This window comes from Stenella coeruleoalba (genome assembly GCF_951394435.1).
Source record: "Stenella coeruleoalba genome assembly, chromosome: 10".
NCBI classification, from domain to species: domain Eukaryota; kingdom Metazoa; phylum Chordata; class Mammalia; order Artiodactyla; family Delphinidae; genus Stenella; species Stenella coeruleoalba.
This window is the reverse complement of record NC_137156.1, coordinates 50,932,806-50,951,089: the sequence shown is the minus strand read 5'-3', so window position 1 is coordinate 50,951,089 and position 18,284 is coordinate 50,932,806. Positions and strand designations below refer to the sequence as shown.

Sequence of the window (18,284 nt, the reverse complement as noted above, 5' to 3'; positions counted from 1 at the left end):
TTTTATGACCTAGAATATGGTCTGTCATGGTAAATATTTGTTGTACAGTTGCAAAAAATGTGTATTTTGTGGTTTCAGGGTGGAGTGATCTATAATATAAAATAGGTCATGATAGTTGATAACTTTATTAACATCTCTACTCTTGCTGATTTTCTGACTACTTTTTCTATCAGTAGTCGAGAGTGTTTTTGAAATTGCCAACTACAATTATGGATTTATCTATATATCTGGAGTTTTGTCAGTTTCTGTTTCATGTATGTAGAAATAGCTCTGATATTAATTGCATAAACGTCTAAGATTTTTATGTTCTATTCATGAATTGATACCTTTAACATTATGAAATGAATCTCTTTATCCTTATAATATCCTTTGTTCTGAAATCTTCATCGATATTAATATAGAAGCTACTCCTGGTTTCTTCTGAAAGTGTGGTCTGTCTGTTTTCCATCATTTTATTGGAGAATTGCTGTGTCTTTTTATTTAATGTGAGGTTCATGTGGCAGCATAGAGTTGAATCTTGCTTTTTATCCAATCTGACACTTTCCACCTTTAATTGAGATACTTAGACGATTTGTATTTAAAGTTATAATTGATGTGAATGCATTAAAGTATATCAACTTGTTATTCATTTTATTTTGGTCCATCCTATCCTTTGTCAATTTTTAAAAAATGTCCTGACTTCTTTTGGATTAATTATGTTTCTATTTCATCTCTGGCTTATTGATTTCAGTTTATGTTATTATAGTGTTTGCTTTAGGGTTTACAATATCCATCCTTAACTTATCAGGGTCTGTCTTTATGTAATATTACAACACATCTTCTTTTGTACTAGAACCTTTTATACCTATTTTTCCTTTCCTGGATTTTGTGCTATTGTTGTCAGACATTTTACTTTTACAAATATTATAAACCCTACAATATATTATTATTTTGCTTCAACAGTTGACTTTCTTTTACAGAGAATTAAATAACAACAAAAAATATTTGTATTTACCCACATAGTTGACATTTATGGTGCTCTGTGTTCTTTTATACAGATCCAGATTTCTGTCTGGTATCACTATTCTTCTGCTTGAAGGGCTTCCTTTAGCATTTTTTATAGTTTAGGTCTGCTAGAAATAAATTTTTTCAGCTTTGCTATGTTTGAAAAAGTCCTTATTTCACTTTCATTTTTGAAACATATTTTTGGTGGGAAAAGATTTCAAAATTGGCGTTTGTTTCTTTCAGTACTTTAAAAATGTTACTAAAACAAAGTCTTCTATCTTGCATTGTCTTCAACAAGAAAGTTGCTGTCATTCTTACCTCTTTTTTTCCCTCTGTATATAGTGTTTCTTTATTCTACATCAACTTTTAAGAGTTTTCTCTTTATCACTGGTCGTAAGCAAATAAATCATGATATGCCTTGATGAAGTTTTCTTCAGATTTCTTGTCCTGGTAGTTCATTGAGCTTCTTGGAACTCTGGATTTATAATTTTTTTCAAATTTATAAAGTTTTCAGTCTGTATGTCATCAACTATTTTTTCTGTCCCTCCTCCCATTGTGAATACAAATTACATGTATGTTAGGCCACTGAGGTTTTCCCACAGCTCACTGATGCTCTATTCATTCTTTTTTCAGTACTTTTTTCTTAGAGTTTCATTGTGGATAGTTTCTGAGTCTAGGTTCTCATGTTCACTAATATTTTCTTTTGTAATTTCTAATCTGCCTTTAATGCAACTTTCATCTTTAGAAGTTTGATTTTGGGTCTTTTAAAAAATACATATTCTAATGTCTCTACTTAACATATTAAATTTTTCCTCTAGTTCTTGAACATATGGATTATAGTTATAATGACTGTTTTAATGTTCTTGTTGATTATCATCTGTGTCATCTCTTTAGTTTTAATTGATTTATTTTTCTCCTCATTACTGTTGCATTATTGTTTCTTTGCATACATGGTAAGTTTTTATTGTATGCAGACATTGTGAATTTTACCTTTATAGGTGTTGGATATTTTTGTATTTGTATAAATATTTCAGGACTTGTTCTTGGATGCAGTTAAGTTACTTAAAAACAGTTTGATCTATTTAGGTCTTGCTTTCAAGCCTTGGTAGGCAAAATTAGAGGCAAAACTTTTCTTGGTATTCTACCCAATGCTTTGTGAACTATGAATTCTATACTCCGGTTGGGGGTGATAGGCGGGGAATTCAGAAGTTCAGGAATTTCAACAAAGCCACCCTCAATTACTCATTTGCCTATGGCACCAGTGGGTAATTTCTTGTAAGACGTCTGAAAGCCACAGGCAAATCCCCTTCTGTTTTTTCATCTCATTTAAGTGCCTCTCACTGGTGGCATCTAACCAGACTCACGCTGGCAGGGGACATCCGAAAAATGTAGTTTCCATCCTTTATACCTACACACAACAGGGGGCAGCCCAGAAAAACAGTGATGGTTTTAAGAATCAGCAAATAGTATAACCTTAAAGTCAACAGTTTTTTTTTAATTGAAGTATAGTTGATTTACAATGTTGTGTTAATTTCTGCTGTACAGCAAAGTGATTCAGTTATACATACAGATACTCCCACTCCATCGTTCCCCCAACCCCCTTCCCCTTGGCAACCACAAGAAAGTCCACAGTATTAATTGCCAAGTGCAATGGATACTCATGGGAGGAAGATCAGGAACTCAAATTGTATAAAATTGTATAAATATGCCCATCATCCCAGTAGCTCATCCATTAACTCATCTGTCCATGCATCCACCCAACCAATCTTTACTCATACCACAAACATGTAATGAGAATTCGATGGTTGTCAAGCCCTGGTATACGGCACAGGGGTAACAATGATGTCATCTGTTCTATCCAGGGACCAGAGCACTGGTAAGAACTAAACTTGCACATAGTATGTGTGATATGTCTCACCACTGATTTTGGTGTACCAGAGAATCACCACATTGCAGAGGAGTTTAGCCAGTGTAGGGTACGCAAAATTTTTCTCTGCTTTCCAACTGTTTGTATACTTAGGATGCAAAGGAGACAGGCCTTGAGTGAAATTAGAGTGGACACCATTTATGGCTAATCTTTGCGTCTCTAGTATTTAGCGCAGTGGTAGATTCATGGTTAACCTTCAGTGAACATTTGTGGAACTGTACCTGATAAGAATTTGAACTGCTAAAAAGATCTATCAGGATCTTTCTATTAGAAACTCATTGTCTCTGTAAGAAAGACTAATGTGCTAGTGGGGTTATAACACAGTGAACTTCAGGCTATAATACATATAAGTAATAAGGAAACAGAGTACGGGGACACAGGGCAGAGAATCACCCTGCCTGAAAACTTTAGAGAAGGCTCTTCAGTGGCAGTGATAATAGAAATGGACCTTGAAGGATGAGTAGGAATTTGCCCAGTGATGAGAGTGAAAGACATGAAAGCCTGGAGGAGTGGACTGTCAATACAGACAGAGATGCTGGAGTCAGACAAGTGTGTGGCAAAAGGGAGCTGAATTTTTAGGGAAAATTGGAGGTGTTGAGCCAGAAAATAAGGTTGAACAGAAAGTTTGAGCCAAACTGGAAAGTCTTATATGCCGTGTTCAGAAGCTTGAATTTTGGGACAACCCTGGTAGTCCAGCGGCTAAGACTCTGCCCTCCCAATGCAGGGGGTCCGGGTTCGATCCCTGGTCAGGGAACTTGATCCCACATGCTGCCACTAAGAGTTCGCATGCTGCAACTAAAGATTCTGCATGCCGCAACTAAAGATCGAAGATCCTGCATGCCTCAACTAAGACCTGGCACAGCCAAATAAATAAATAAATATTAAAAAAAAAAAGAAAAAAAGAAGCAGCAGCAGTTTGAATTTTGTCCCTGCTCAACGGCTTCAAGTAAGGAGAGACAAGATTCAATTCGCATTTCAGATGGATTAGCTGGTGACAGTGTGGAAAATGGAGTTGAGGGGAAGGGGATTAGTTTGGAGGGAGCTGCAGGGCAATATGTCCCAGGTGCCAAGGAGTGATGGTGCGAATGGAGGGGGAAGGGAAGATTCAGATATTTTGGAAGTGATGCGAATGATAAAGCTTCAAGGGGAGGGAAGATTATTGACAAACCTCAGCCTTCTGGTTTGGGCAATGGACCGAATGGGGAATTATCTTGGGGATCCATACATGTTTCCAATATCAAGTCCTTAGGGCCACTTTGCAGGCCTTAAGGCAGCATTCAGCTGATCCAGTTTGATGCGATCTGCTTTCCTCTCCTCCCTAAAGCCTCCCTCCTCATCACCATATACTCTCAAAACCGACCAGGAAGCAAGACCTTGTCTCCCAAAGTCTCTTCCTTCCTGCTGCTCTCAGGAAGGGAGTGTAAGCATTATTTCTCTTTAAGGAATGTGCTGTTAATTACTAATTATTTTTTTTGAATAAGGAATAGAGGTAAGTTTCTTTACATTTGGAAGACTACAGAGTCCTAAAAATTAGAGATCCTGGTAGATATTTCCTGACTTCTGTCCAAGATGGTGCTTATGAGACCTTACTGGTCTTTGATCACTGAGGATGGCATTCACTAACCTTTCTCCCTGAGGCATCCTGTCTGTACTTTGATGACCTATTTCCCAATTGAATTTCCATCCCCTTTGGATGGACATGAAGATGTGGTTGCGATAGGAGAGTAAGGAGAGAATTGTCTCATCATTGGACTTGGTTGTCTCAAGTGAGTCATTAGCATCCCAGAGAACCACAACCTGGGAGTCATATGTCTCATGGGAAACACAGCCCCTCATCAGGCACCATAAACTCAGTGGGAAGAAAATGAATGTATTGCTGAGAAGGATGAAGAAGGAGAAGGAAAGAAGTTGTTCTGTGCTAAGTTTTGATTCTGTAAGCACCACAACACATAGTGGATGTTTTTGCCCAGGAGCTTGAAATAGGGGTTATTATTGAGATTGCTTCCTGAATGGTGTAAATTTAAGTAAGTAATATTGTGAGAACTGCCTCTGGTTCTCAATAGCATGCTATTAATTAGAGAATATAAAGATCTCAAAAAATGAATTTTCTTTTTTTAAAGGTAAGATTAAAACATTTTTCTTTAGTTGATATAAAAAAAATAATTTGTCCACAATGTATTTATGTATGCTTATGTGTAAGTGAAATAAATGACAGCAATGATAAAAGAGACTGGAGGGAGAAATTAGGATTATTTTGTTATTATAAAGTACTACCCATGAAGTAACGTAGTGTTATTTGAAAGTGGACTTGGATTATGAAAATGAATTTTCTTAAAGAAAGTCAACCATAAAGAACTAAACATCTGAAGAGGAGTTCTGGTCCTGGTACCCACACTCCTGAGCTCTGTGGCTCTGAAATATATCATGTCCTAGAAGCTTGGTTTTCTCATCTCCACAATGAATAGGTTACTCTATTATTTAAAGACTTATCCAGTTCTGAAATCCTATCATTCTATCTCTTCATTTTTCTCTAGTGATTCATCAAAAATAAAGTGAATGAAAATCAGCAGTTACCACATAGCCATCTAGAATTAAGATGCGCCACCCATTTCCTAGGGACATGCTTTTTCTTTTCAACTGTAAGTGAGTTTAACTAGTATTTGACCTTCACATAACCTGCCCCCTTGTTTTGTATTTTGGAGATCAGCTCTGTTTCTCTTCTGAAAGTTTAGGACTCTGTGGTGATTTTAACACAGCAGCCAACAGGTGGGGCTGCAGGCCTGTGTAATTTAACTCCAGTCGCTGACTTCCCTGCTCTTTTTACGGTAATAGAATATCTGCACCTCTGCATATTTTCAATTCGAAATACAAAGTGCCCAGTGAAATAGCCTAATAGGCTCTAATTTTTATAAACCCTAAGGATCAATAATATGTGTTAGCTGCTTGCAAATGAATCTGACTGTGGTGGAGAAGACGTTTCCCACTACCCCACACCCACAAGAAGTTCTACAGCAAGTTTGACTTTTATGCATTATGTGTGTATTGAAAGGCAAAATCTGTGTACCTGAAAAGGCAGCATCCAAGCCCCAGAACACAGAGCATGATTCCATACATGACATGATGGGGATCAGGAAAGGTGTTACGACTATTTAATCATCACCATTCACCCAACTTTGCAAAGCTACCATTAAAAAAATTTTTTTTGTTGCAATATAGTTGATGTACAATGTTGTGTTCATTTCTGCTGTACAGAAAAGTGATTCAGTTATATATATATATATATATATATATACACACACACACTGTTTTGTTTGTTTTTTTACAAACCAAAATTTTTATCGTTAGATTCTGCAGATATATGATTACCCTATCAAATTACTATGAAAGTTTCTTACCTCTTACTCTCAAGTTTCTTATCTCATTGCAGAACAGTAACACACAGTTCAGGAACTAGCACTGGCTCATGAAACACACACATTACATTGAGTAATACATAGAAAAAGCTTAAATCCATGTGAGATTCTTAGAATTAATAAGAGGATTTAGTATACACTCTTTTTAAAATATTCTTTTCCATTATGGTTTATCATAGAATATTGAATATAGTTCCTTGTGCCATATAGTCGGTAAAGCTACCAGTTGTAATCGAAGCTACCATTTGCACCTGGCAAATGGCAGCCATTTTTGCATCTGGCAGAGCTGCCATTTTTAATCAAAGAATCATGATATTTAGATCTGGTACTGTCCTTGGTGATATGTGAATCCAAATAAACTAGTATGACAGATGGGGTAGCAAAGACTTAGAAACGCAGTGGGACCTCCAGGGAACCATGACTATTTAATAGCAGATCCAAAATTATAATTGAGGTCTGGCCCAAGTCCATGTGATCTCTGGAGAACATTAGCTCATTTAAGGGTAAGTTCTGGACTCAGGCAAATCCCCAAACCTCAGTTTTCCCACTCATTGAAATAAATAAATAAACCTATCTCTCTGTCTTTCTATCTATCTGTGTCTGTCTGTTTGTAATTTACCTGACTCTTGCATTTCATATTCACAGGGATAGGTTTCAAGTATTGGAAACTCTTATTCTATAGTTGTCAGAATAAAAAATCAGCTTGGTTTACAATTCAGTGAAACAATCTGGCAGACACCCTTTTATGACATACCGTATACCTCTTGGACAAGTTGTACTGAGTAAAGAACTTGTCTAGAATTCCTTTATTCAAGATCAATAAACTAACGAAGAGTGCGGCTGTGTAAGCCTTTAATCTACAGAGGAGCAGAGAAGCTAGCAGTGCAGGGAGAGGATGAATAAACATCTGCTTTTCCTCTCTGTGTCATTGTGAATAGGGCCTCTTTAGGGAACTCCTGGGCTTTTACTTACTCCAGTGGATCTGTAGCCCAGACTTCCAAACAGGACTGGTTCTGACCTCCCATCTACCTCTGACTTTCAGCCTTGCCAACAGTGAGGGCCTTGGAGAGAGGGTAACACAGACCATCTTCACTCAGATGAATCTGTCTGTTTATTAGGTGAACTTGGTCCACATGGCTTAAGCAGCTGCTCAGGAATGTTGCAGAGAATGAACTGAACATCTAAGTAGCGGGTCAGGTTATCAAAGCGACTCTGTGGGAAGTTCCTGCAGAGGGTTGTGCCAGGAGGGAGGATCTTTGCCCGTCACGTGCTGGTTAATAATCATAATAGCTGATACTGTAGGTCAGGTGTATTTTTTCACTTCTTCCCACAACCTGGGTGACAGGTAGTAATAATTTCTTTTCCAGGTGAGAACACTGAGAGTCAGGTAGACTAAATGACTTGTCCAAAGTGATAATCTTAATAAGTAAACAGTTGCTAACTGCAGGTACCTCTACCACTATAGATGGTGGAACTAGGATTCAATTTCAAGTTCATTTGACTCCAGTGCTGGTGTTCTTTGCTTGTAAGCTGACTCAAATATATAACCACAGCCTGGAAGCATAATTATCTGGAAGAATATGAAAAATTTTAATGCTAAGCCCAGCTGTCTTAGGCTAAGCCACAACTCCTTAAGATGTATTCTTTCATTAATGTATTTCTTTTTTGGTAAATTTCTTGTGTTCTTACTGAAGGCATATATAACAATTCAAACACATTAAAGAAGTAGCATGCATAGCTCCATTGTTCCAACACAAAGCGGCTTTTCAAAATCAGGCATGTGGGCTTATGAAACCTGAGTGGGGAGTCCAGCTTCAGGCTTGGGGCACTGGGTACAGAGGAAAGTCGGCACTGGAAATTCGAATCCTGGCTGCTGCTTCTCTATGGAGAATCATTTTTCTATATTTGTTCCCAAACACAAGTAAAAAACCAGAGCAACCTGACTTTCCATCTTCCCTGCCTTGTGCACCTGGGGAAAGTATCACGCAGATGTGGATTGTAAATGTTTATACTGCAAAAAGAAAAATGGGGATTATTTTTCAACTCAGATGTGAATTTCCATTTAGGTGATTTCGTTTCAAGATTTTTCTCTGCTTTCTTACCAGGTACATTCTGTAACGGTCAAGGATGTTCATGGCCCCATGTGATTGAAAACTCCTATTAACTTAAGCTACAAGGGGTTTGTTTTTCTCATGTGGCATGTAGGTTAGATGCAGGCAGTTGCTGGTATGGGTTCATGGCACCCATGGCTTGAAGGTGCCAGTGCTGACTGTTGTCACTCTCTCAGCCTCGTCGTCAGATTTGCGCATTAGGTGGCTGCCCGCGTACTAGACGAATGTCTGCATTCAGGGCGGGAAGAAGAGGAGGGACTTATGTTTGTCCTTTTTATTAGTAGAGTAAAAACTTTTCAGAATGATGGCAGCAGCCTTCTGCTTACCCCTGTCTTTGTACTGGTGTTTGGAAAAGAAACAGATTTCCCATTAGTCAACTGAAGAATAGATTTAAAGAAATCTGGATTGTCCCCACCTTCACTAAAATTACCTTCCTTCTCTTAGAGTAAAGGAGAATATGAAGATGATTTAAAGAAATCAGCAGCCTACCTTACTAATCACCCCAAAGAGAAATGGACGAAGCTTCCTTTGACCTTTTGGGAGCTTTGAATTTTAGTTCAGTAGATCTTATAGACAGCGTCCTGACAAAAGGAGAAAGTTACCTCCCTTTAAGGCAGGCTTTCTCAACCTTAGGACTATTGGCAGTTCACGCTAGAAAGCTCTTTGTTGCAGGAGGCCGTTCTGTGCGTTGGAGGCTGTGTAGCATCTTTGTCCTCTACCCACTCGATGCCAGCAGCACCCCCTTCCCCTTCTGTGACAACCAAAGATGTCTTTAGACGTTACCAAATGTCTGCAGCCAAAAGACCCCTGGTGGAAAACCACTGCTTTACTATGTCATGCTGGAGTTTCGCAGATTTACTCTGCTTTTTCATCTCAGTAGATAGTCCAGCATTTGAAAAGGCAGAGAGACCTGTGCATTGTGACCATTTACAACTGTAGAACAGCGGTTTTCAGTAGCTCTGGGCTCAGTCTCGAAGATTCTGACTTAACTGATCTACGATGTCACCTAGGCGGGATTTTATTGTTCTTATTGTTATTGTTGTTTGCTGTCTTGTTTTTAGCTGCCGAGGTGATTCTAATACTCCACCAGAGATAAGAAGCCTTTCTTTAGAAAAGAGTGAGCCTCTCACTCTGAGCCCACCTAGGTTGGTGGGCACAGGACAGCCACCAAGGTCCTGAGCAAGGGCAGGATATAACAGACTTCCAGTCTTTTCAGACCAGCAATAGTCACTCCCAGCCAGTTTTAGGAGTCATCTGGCCAATGTTCCCAACAGGGAAGGGTACAACTAGAAAGACAGAATCTGTGGATTCAGAGATCAAACCCTAGATCTGGGGCAAAAAAATAGAAAGAGATCTTTATAATTAATCTGACAGAAAGAACTAATGAATGGATTAAAATGCCTGACAAGTAAATGATGAAGATAAATGCTTACGATGGTTGTCCTTTGTGTGAGAAGCTGCTGTTACTGACAGTGATGCTATTATCTATTGTTATGGGCAAAGTGAAGCAGGCAGATGCAATGTGTGCTTAGTAGCAGGGATTACTTTCAGTGATGCTATTAATACCCTGGGCGTCTGTATGCCCATTATAAGCAGGTAAGACTAAGATGGATTTGATAAGAAATGGCCTGGGAAAACGTCACAGCTTTCCTAGTATTTAACTTTCAAAACAAGCACTGTATTGGTCGTAGATACTGGTAAGAATTTTTCAAGTGCAAATCCGCAAAAAGACATGTTTTTCACCATGATATATGCTGACTATGCCAGTTCTTCCACCAGGTGGAAATCTATAAGAACTGGCTGGATTCCAGCTCCCAGGAGCCACGGAGAAGGGGACATTTTTGACATTTAGAATTCCAGAAATCCTTGGGTTGAGAAGTGGATTGTTTACCAAAGGTTATGGAGGGAAATGGATCACAGTGGCAAGAACAACAACGTTTCGGAGGGAGAAAGGAGCCAGGGCTTTCTTTAAAATAAGTTGCTTCATATTGGCCTTAGGCTGTCTGAAGTTCAAGGGGATGGGTCTGTCCTAAGCAGCAATCCCATATTCTCCTCGACACTCTCCCCAGCCTCTTACTGCATCCGTTCCCACACAGTGACAGCAACACCAGATACATTTTTTCAGAAAACCCTGAAATTCTTCCATTCCTCAAAGAAACAGAAATCTGTGTGGTAATGAAGCAAGTGGAAACATCTCACCTCTCCACACTTCCCTAAAGCAACACCCGACTCAGACCCCATCATCATCCCTGACCAGAACAAGTAAGTACCTTCATGTCTGTGTCATGGGGAAGACCAATAAGTCAGACAAAGTCTCTCCCTGAAGTGAGGATTCTAAAAATCCCACTAGTTATTGTAAATGGTATACTTTAGATACTATTAGGTAGACATCAAAATTAAATGGCATGAGAAAATGGAGACAGAAGTTGTATTGAGTTCAAGTTTGTCCTCCAAAAATGGCAGGGTCACAATTTTTGTACCAAACTCAAGGAACGCTCTACCTCTTGGTGAAAGAAATCTCACAGACCTGAAGAGGAACTTCTCTGCCCTGTATCAACTTGATGTGTTCTATGAACTGCCCTTCCCACTGCCCTGAGATGGAGAAAAGTGTGATCCTTCAACACTGTGGTCTGGAAAGTAGAAAACCCTTCCTCGTCATCCTGCCTGGCTCTGGTTGTCTGTGTGCCATCATCTAATTAGCTTCATCTCAACACCCTTCAGTTACTAAACTGGGATTGGCAAGACCCTCAGCGATGTGCTGTCTCTAAGGGTATTGAGTTTCTAGGGCTGGAAGGAGTATTTTTAAATTCAAAAGGCTATACATCCAGGTTATAATGAGAGTTGAAAATCCTGATGGTAGTAAATCTGTTCCAAGGAATTTTTGCCACAGTAGGTGTGATTTCACTACTCTAATAAGATTGTAGTGTTAAATGATGCTTTGGATGGCAACTAGTTATCATTTCTGATTGGGCATTTTAATAATAGCTAATATTCAGATGGTCATTTCTGTACACAAAGCACTTTTAGAGCTATCTGATTCTTGCAGTCACATATAAGAGGGCAAGAACAGACTTTATGGTAAATCACACCTGTGGTATTTGCCAGCTGGGGACCTCTACCTGAGAATAAGGCATCACAGGGGAAAATTAGAGCCAATAAATAAAGAGATTGATATCATTTGTTTACCCAAATCCAGCTGTACCTGAAGGTGTACTTATTTTGTTACTCTTTAAATTAGATGAGATTAAAAAGTCCCTTTCTGCTTAATCCAAGTAAATCACATTTCTGTGCATTGCAACCCAAAGTATCGTGACTAATTCATTATTATTTTTATCTATATTTCCTCTAAAATATAGAGGAAACTGGAGGTCAGAAAGGTGTAATAATTTAAACACCACCAGGAAAACAGAGGATGAGACAAGACTTGAATATACTGACTTGTGTTCTTTTCACACTACCCACCTGAACTAATAATATCTGATAGTTCTTCCATCCTTTTGCTGTTGTAACAAACTAACACAAAAAGAATTACTTGAAACAACACTGTTGTCTTACAGTTCAGGAGGTCAGGATTCTGAACTGTGTCAGCCGGGATGCATTTTTTCTGGAGTTTCTAGGGAACATTTCCTTGTCTTTTCTAGTGTCTAGAGGCTGCCTGTATCCCTTGGCTCATGGCCTCAGCATCTTAAGTCTCTCCTCTGACCTCTGCTTCTCACATTTCCTTCTCTGACTCTGGTCCCCTTGCTCCCCTTTCCCTTATAATGACCCTTGTATACGTTGGACCCACGTGGATAATCTAGGATAATCTCCCCATCTCAAGATCCTTAATTTAATGACATCTGCTAAGTTCCTCTTGCCATGTAGGTAAAATATTCACCTGTTCTGAAGACTAGGATATGAACATCTTTGGGGAGGACATTGGTCTTTCTACCATGCCATTCAATTTTTTTAAAGTGCCTATTCTACTTATCCCAGTGAAGGGACCTAAAATTTCATTAATAATAATAATAAAAAAATCCATGTGATTAAAGAAAGTTTGTTGTGATCCTGGGAGGGTCCTGCATTCTCATAAGCTGCTGGTTTGGGATCACAACTCTGAGGTGAGAGTGGAGTTGGGGGGATGTCTAGAGGTATTGGTTCTGTTTTGCTGGGGTTTCCTAGATCAGAATGAAGGAGGGAAGAGACTCCTTTTTCTTCCTGCCTCCCTCCCATCTTGGAGAGGCCCCTGATAGTCCCCTTGCGTTTCTTCATCCCCATGCAATAAAGCTGAATTTTTTAAGTGATTTCTTTGGATAGTTTCAGTCAGCTCTTAAAATTCACTAGGGGAGGAATCAGTTGGGTTTCTGCTTTTATGACTGAGAGTGTGTGCTGAATTTCTTAAGAGACACAAACTTGGCAGTGTCTAAGCCAGTAAAATTCCACAGTGAAAGAAGGAAATGTATTAACCAACAGGAATGGGAAAAAATGCTCACACCTCTGTGCAGCCATAGGAAACTGACTACTGCATGTTGGAAATTCAGAGCCTGGATCAGCTGGTGGGCCTCTGCATGCCTCAGGTTCTGTACCGTCAGGAGGTCAATGCGGTGATCATTGTTTAATATTTCTTGCCTAAGGAACATTTAAAAAACACAGTCCTAGCGCTAACAGGAGCTCAAATGCTTCGTCTACAGCTGTTGACCTTGAGCAAGATACTGCAATTGTGCATCTGCTTTCCTATCTGCAGAAAATGGCAACGCTCACTGCCAGTGCCTCTGGAGCCCTCTGAAACTCTTACACTTAAATCACCAGTATTTTTGTTGCTCTCACAATAAATAGGATCATCTTAGAGTCCCAAAGTCCTGTGCTAGGTGTTACAACAACAAATATTAACAAATAATTGTTTTTTATAGTTAGTTTTCACTTGCCTAGTATTGAGATAATTGTCTAAAAAATGACAGAATGACTAAACCAGTTCTAGAAAGAAAATATTGTGTAAAAGTGGAGAAACTAACTCAACACAAGGAAAATTGCTACCCCTGAATGTTCTCGATAAGATTAGGAACATAATAAATGAAAAAGTGAGGCATTCAAAGAACTGCCTTGAAAAGTGAGGAGAACTTGATTTGTAAATTGGGAAAAAGCAATTTGTTTTAGAAGAAAAACCAGATTCAGAGTGATTGACACTCAGACTCACCTAAGCTTTGAAAATTCATTGAAAAAAAGAAATTCTTCAGGCATTCAGACAACAAGGAGGGAGATGTTATTCTGGCTGTAAACTTTTCAACATCAACATTCAAAGCTAGAATACAGGAGCGAAGTCTGAGAGGAAAAAAATGCAAGCCATGAATACTATGCCCAATCACATTGTCATTGTACAGTAAAGGTCATATGAATACGTTCTTAAACACGCAAGAACTATAGCCACATGGTACTCATGAATTCTTCATGGAATAAAAGTACTTTATGAGTTTCCAATCACTAAGAAAAAATTTTAATGAACTTGGAAATACAGAAGATGAAGGAAAAAGACTGTTGGTGAATATTAAATTCACAGAGAAATGGAACTAAGAAACAGTGGGAATTATGGTCCCAGAATGGAATACATATATAATTTTCACTGCGAGAACTCACGAATCTGTGTACGCATATGCCCTTAACAAAAATTAAGTGTTGAGAACAGGAATTAGGAGGAATTATAAGAGCCTAATTTCATCATCATTTATAGCAAGGAATCTAAAAGAGAAGCATGCATTGTAAAAATACAATAATGACACCAAAATTTTAGTTGTTTTTATAATCTAAATTTTTTATAAAGTTTAAGAAATATTTTAGGAAATAACATATGTTGAGTTTAAGCAATATCGATTCTAAGTTTTAAATGAGTTTATTGCGTTTACGGTTTTTTTCTGCTACATTAAGTATAATATAATTGCATCATTTCATTTATGGATGGCTATAAAACTTCACATCTTTGTAAAATCCCATTCCATTAGACCAATGCCTTGGGGCATAAGAGAGACAGTTATTCAATAAGACTCCAAAGCAAAATGCCAAATTGGGAAGACAGGTGGCCATTCTTCTCAGTGATTTTTTGAAAAACAATATACTTGTGGCTCTGATTAAGTAAAATTTAGATTTACTTCAACAAATATTTAGTGAGTATCCACTCTGAGTAGCTGTTATGGTTCTCTGCTAGGTGCTGTCATATATATTACTTGGTTTAATAATCAGAACAATAAACCAACTTATAAACTTGTAGAGACCATATTAAAATAGGCAGAAATGACCCTTGCAAGCAAGTAGGAGCGCTTCATAATTTTTCACCCTTTCTTTTACATCTATTGAATGGCTTAAATGACTAGATATACACAATAGGTTTTCCTTTTTTTTTTCTTTCCTTTAGTCCAGCTTAAAGGATCTCAAGTATAATGTTCCTAGGAAGTAGCGAACAGCATGTATACACGAAAAGTATACTGTATAGGTGATTTAAAAATCTATAGGAAAAATAGTAACCTTATGCACTAGTTTTAGAATCAACTGCAAGGTAAAATATTGTACCACTAAAAATTCAAATTGTTTAATTAAAAAAAAATCTATATACTATGAATCCATTTACATAGATTGGAATCTATTCACCTCATTTTCAGTCTATCAAGCTAATGATTCATCCAAATGGTTGGAGAGATGTGTGGAATAATGTTTACCTAAAGCTAAAGTTGTTATTTTTGAGTGATGTTTAAAAATTCACTTTCTTTTTCATACTTTGTCATTTGTTGGAGTGCTCTATCATGATCAAGCATTGTTATGGACTGAACTGTGTTCTCCCAAAATTTATATGTTGAAGCCCTAACCCCTAATGTGGCTGTATTTGAAGATAGAGACTTTAAAGAAGTAATTAGGGATAAATGAGGTCATAAGAATGGGCCTTAATCCTATGAGAACAGGAAGAGACACCAGTGATGTGTGTGCACAGGGCAAAGACCACATGAAGCACAGAAAGAAGGCAGCCGTCTCCAAGGAGAGGCCTCAGGAGAAACCAACCCTGCCGGCACCTTGATAATGGACTTCCAGACTCCAGAATTGTGCTAAAATAAATTCCTGTTGTTTAAGCCACCCAGGCTGTGGTGTTTTGTTATGGCAGCCCTAATGGACTAATACATGTATTATGTTTACAAAAGCTCATTTTCTCTGTCTTTCTCTCATAATTGATAAAAATGCCTGAAGCCCTTTAAAAATGCTCTATAGACTGCCATTAATAGCGACCTGAAACACGCCTGCTAAAAATACCCAGCTGGAGGCCCATAAAAGCGCTGCTGGGGCTGGCGCCCGACACTTCTCGCACTACTCCGAACCTCAGCCAGACGCGCCCAGACCAGCCAGCATGACCGAGCGCCGAGTGCCCTTCTCGCTCCTGCGGGGCCCCAGCTGGGACCCTTTCCGCGATTGGTACCCGGCCCACAGCCGCCTCTTCGACCAGGCCTTCGGGATGCCCCGGCTGCCCAAGGAGTGGTCGCAGTGGCTGAGCCACAGCGTTTGGCCGGGCTACGTGCGCCCTCTGTCCACCGCCGCGATCGAGGGTCCCGCCTACAGCCGTGCGCTCAGCCGGCAGCTCAGCAGCGGCTTCTCGGAGATCCAGCAAACTGCCGACCGCTGGCGCGTGTCCTTGGACGTCAACCACTTCGCCCCCGAGGAGCTGACGGTCAAGACCAAGGACGGCGTGGTGGAGATCACTGGCAAGCACGAAGAGCGACAGGACGAGCACGGCTACATTTCCCGGTGCTTCACTCGAAAATACACGCTGCCCCCCGGTGTGGACCCCACCCAGGTCTCCTCCTCCCTGTCCCCCGAGGGCACGCTCACAGTGGAGGCCCCGTTGCCCAAGCCAGCCACCCAGTCGGCAGAGATCACCATCCCTGTCACCTTCGAGGCGCGTGCCCAGCTTGGGGGCCCAGAAGCTGGGAAGTCTGAACAGCCTGGAAACAAGTAAAGGCCCTAGCCTAGTTGCCCACCCCACAGTAGCCATCACTGACCGTCCCCACCCACCAAACCCCTGTACTCTTTTGATATCTTTACCTTATGTTTTTCTCAAATAAAGTTCGAAACAACTGCCTGCCCCTAAAAAAAAAAAATGCTCTATAAATGTACAGACATAATCATGAGAAAGCCCTAAAGGGTCTGAAAGGGACTTGACTTTATCCACACTTAGGAAGACTGCACAACTCATCTCGAAGTTTCGTAAGAACAGGCTCTCTCCCGAGTTCCAGCCACATCAGAGAATCACCACAAGAGCTTCTCCTTCTACAGGAGGGCGGCACCTGGCTTTTGTCCTCTCAGGACCCAGAGTGTGCAGTGATCTCTTTCTTACTTTTCAAACTTAAAAATGTTTTGGGCTGTGTGAAGGTGGTGGTCCACCTTTGTTGGTGGTCCAGCTTTGTATGGAACTGGCTTTCCCCCAGACCTTGAGAAAACAACCCCCAGGCCAGGCTGCTTCTCCAGTTAGCTGTTCTATCAGGGGGGTGACAGCAATGAACAGAATTTGACTCTTCCATGAATCCCATCCTTTACAAAATGTGTTTCTACTGCATTTGCTCTGCGAATACATGGTTTTAAAGTCAAATGCATTTCGGGAATTCCCTGGTGGTCCAGTGGTTAGGACTTTCACTGCCAGGCGCGCCGGTTCAATCCCTGGTCGGGGAACTAACATCCCGCAAGACATGCGGCACAGCCAAAAATAAAATAAGTAAAGTCAAATGCATTTGAAAAATATTGCCTAATGACTCTTTTCAAGTGGATTCCTCAGAATCCTTGGACATAAGCTCAGTGCTCTGGGAGTTCTCTATAAGACTTTTTAAACTTTCTGTTTCTGTATTTTTAGTTTAATAATCATCAAAAAATTCACATTTCCTCGATCATGTATATGACCTCCTTATAATGAAACTTTGTCACAATATTTCAGTGTCAAAGTTTCCATTTGTGTTTATTAATTCAGGCCTCTGCTAAAATTACATGATCCTCTGGAATCAAAACAAATTATATTTCAGCAGCATTTCCAAAACAGAAAAATGATCAGAGAATTGAGGCATGATGAGACACAGGGTAGATGTGCTAACCTCAGAAGTAGATGATGCTAACCTCAGAAGAACTGGCTTTGCAGCAAAGTGTCCAGTACTCACCCCGAGAGGAGATTTGGTTGGCTTCTCATTTTAGTGTACCACCCTTGAACAGTTTATTAGCTGTATAAATACGGTTTGGTTCATATTAAATATGCTGCCTAGTAATGATATTAAATACACAATGAAGAATTTTCCGTTCCTGATTCCAGCAATAATTGGATTGGATACCCAGAATAGAAATAAGTAATTAAGGCCTTGCATTTTGAGAATTACCTTGTCAGTTTTCCCCTATAATATCATTTATCTTTTTAAGACATTTGCTATTTTTGCTGCTCACACATGCCCTCATTTGCTCTTGCAATCTTTGTTTATTTATTTTTTTCTTGTCTGGGCATTATAAACTTTGAAAAAGAACTGCAGAAATATGACTTGCAGCCATCTTTGAAACCTAAGTCCTTTGTGCTTCAGAAGAGAAAAGATGAATTTTTGGGGAGGACACTCTTTGGTGATTGCTTCATGCTTCTGCTTCTGGCCATTGCTCAATTCATTCATGCTATGAAACTCAGATGCTGATGTAATGAAATTATAGGCAGGGACACCACTGGTGCCCATCCAGGGTTGGCTTGGTTCCTCTTCAACATCTCTTTCCATTGGTAATTTCTTTTTAATCAGAATCTAGGGAAAATACAATGAATATCTTCTGCTGGGACAAAAGGTTCTGCCTCATTCCTTTAAATTCCAAGATTCTTACTTGGAT

At 39.5% G+C, this 18,284-nt stretch overlaps 1 protein-coding gene and 1 long non-coding RNA gene across 2 annotated transcripts in view; both read left to right on the top strand.

Moving 5' to 3' along the window:
- The window catches only part of LOC307193348, a 143,664-nt gene that overhangs the window by 21,311 nt on the left and 104,069 nt on the right, over positions 1-18,284 (top strand). The window lies entirely within an intron of this gene.
- Positions 15,659-16,851, top strand: LOC307192896 (heat shock protein beta-1-like). The gene has a single exon (XM_079934279.1). The coding sequence runs from the start codon at positions 15,796-15,798 to the stop codon at positions 16,399-16,401; it is 606 nt and encodes a 201-aa protein (XP_079790405.1). The 5' UTR covers positions 15,659-15,795; the 3' UTR covers positions 16,402-16,851.

Bases quoted from the DNA above. Each gene is read 5' to 3' on its own strand.
- LOC307192896 (XM_079934279.1), top strand. From the start codon at position 15,796: ATGACCGAGCGCCGAGTGCCCTTCTCGCTCCTGCGGGGCCCCAGCTGG.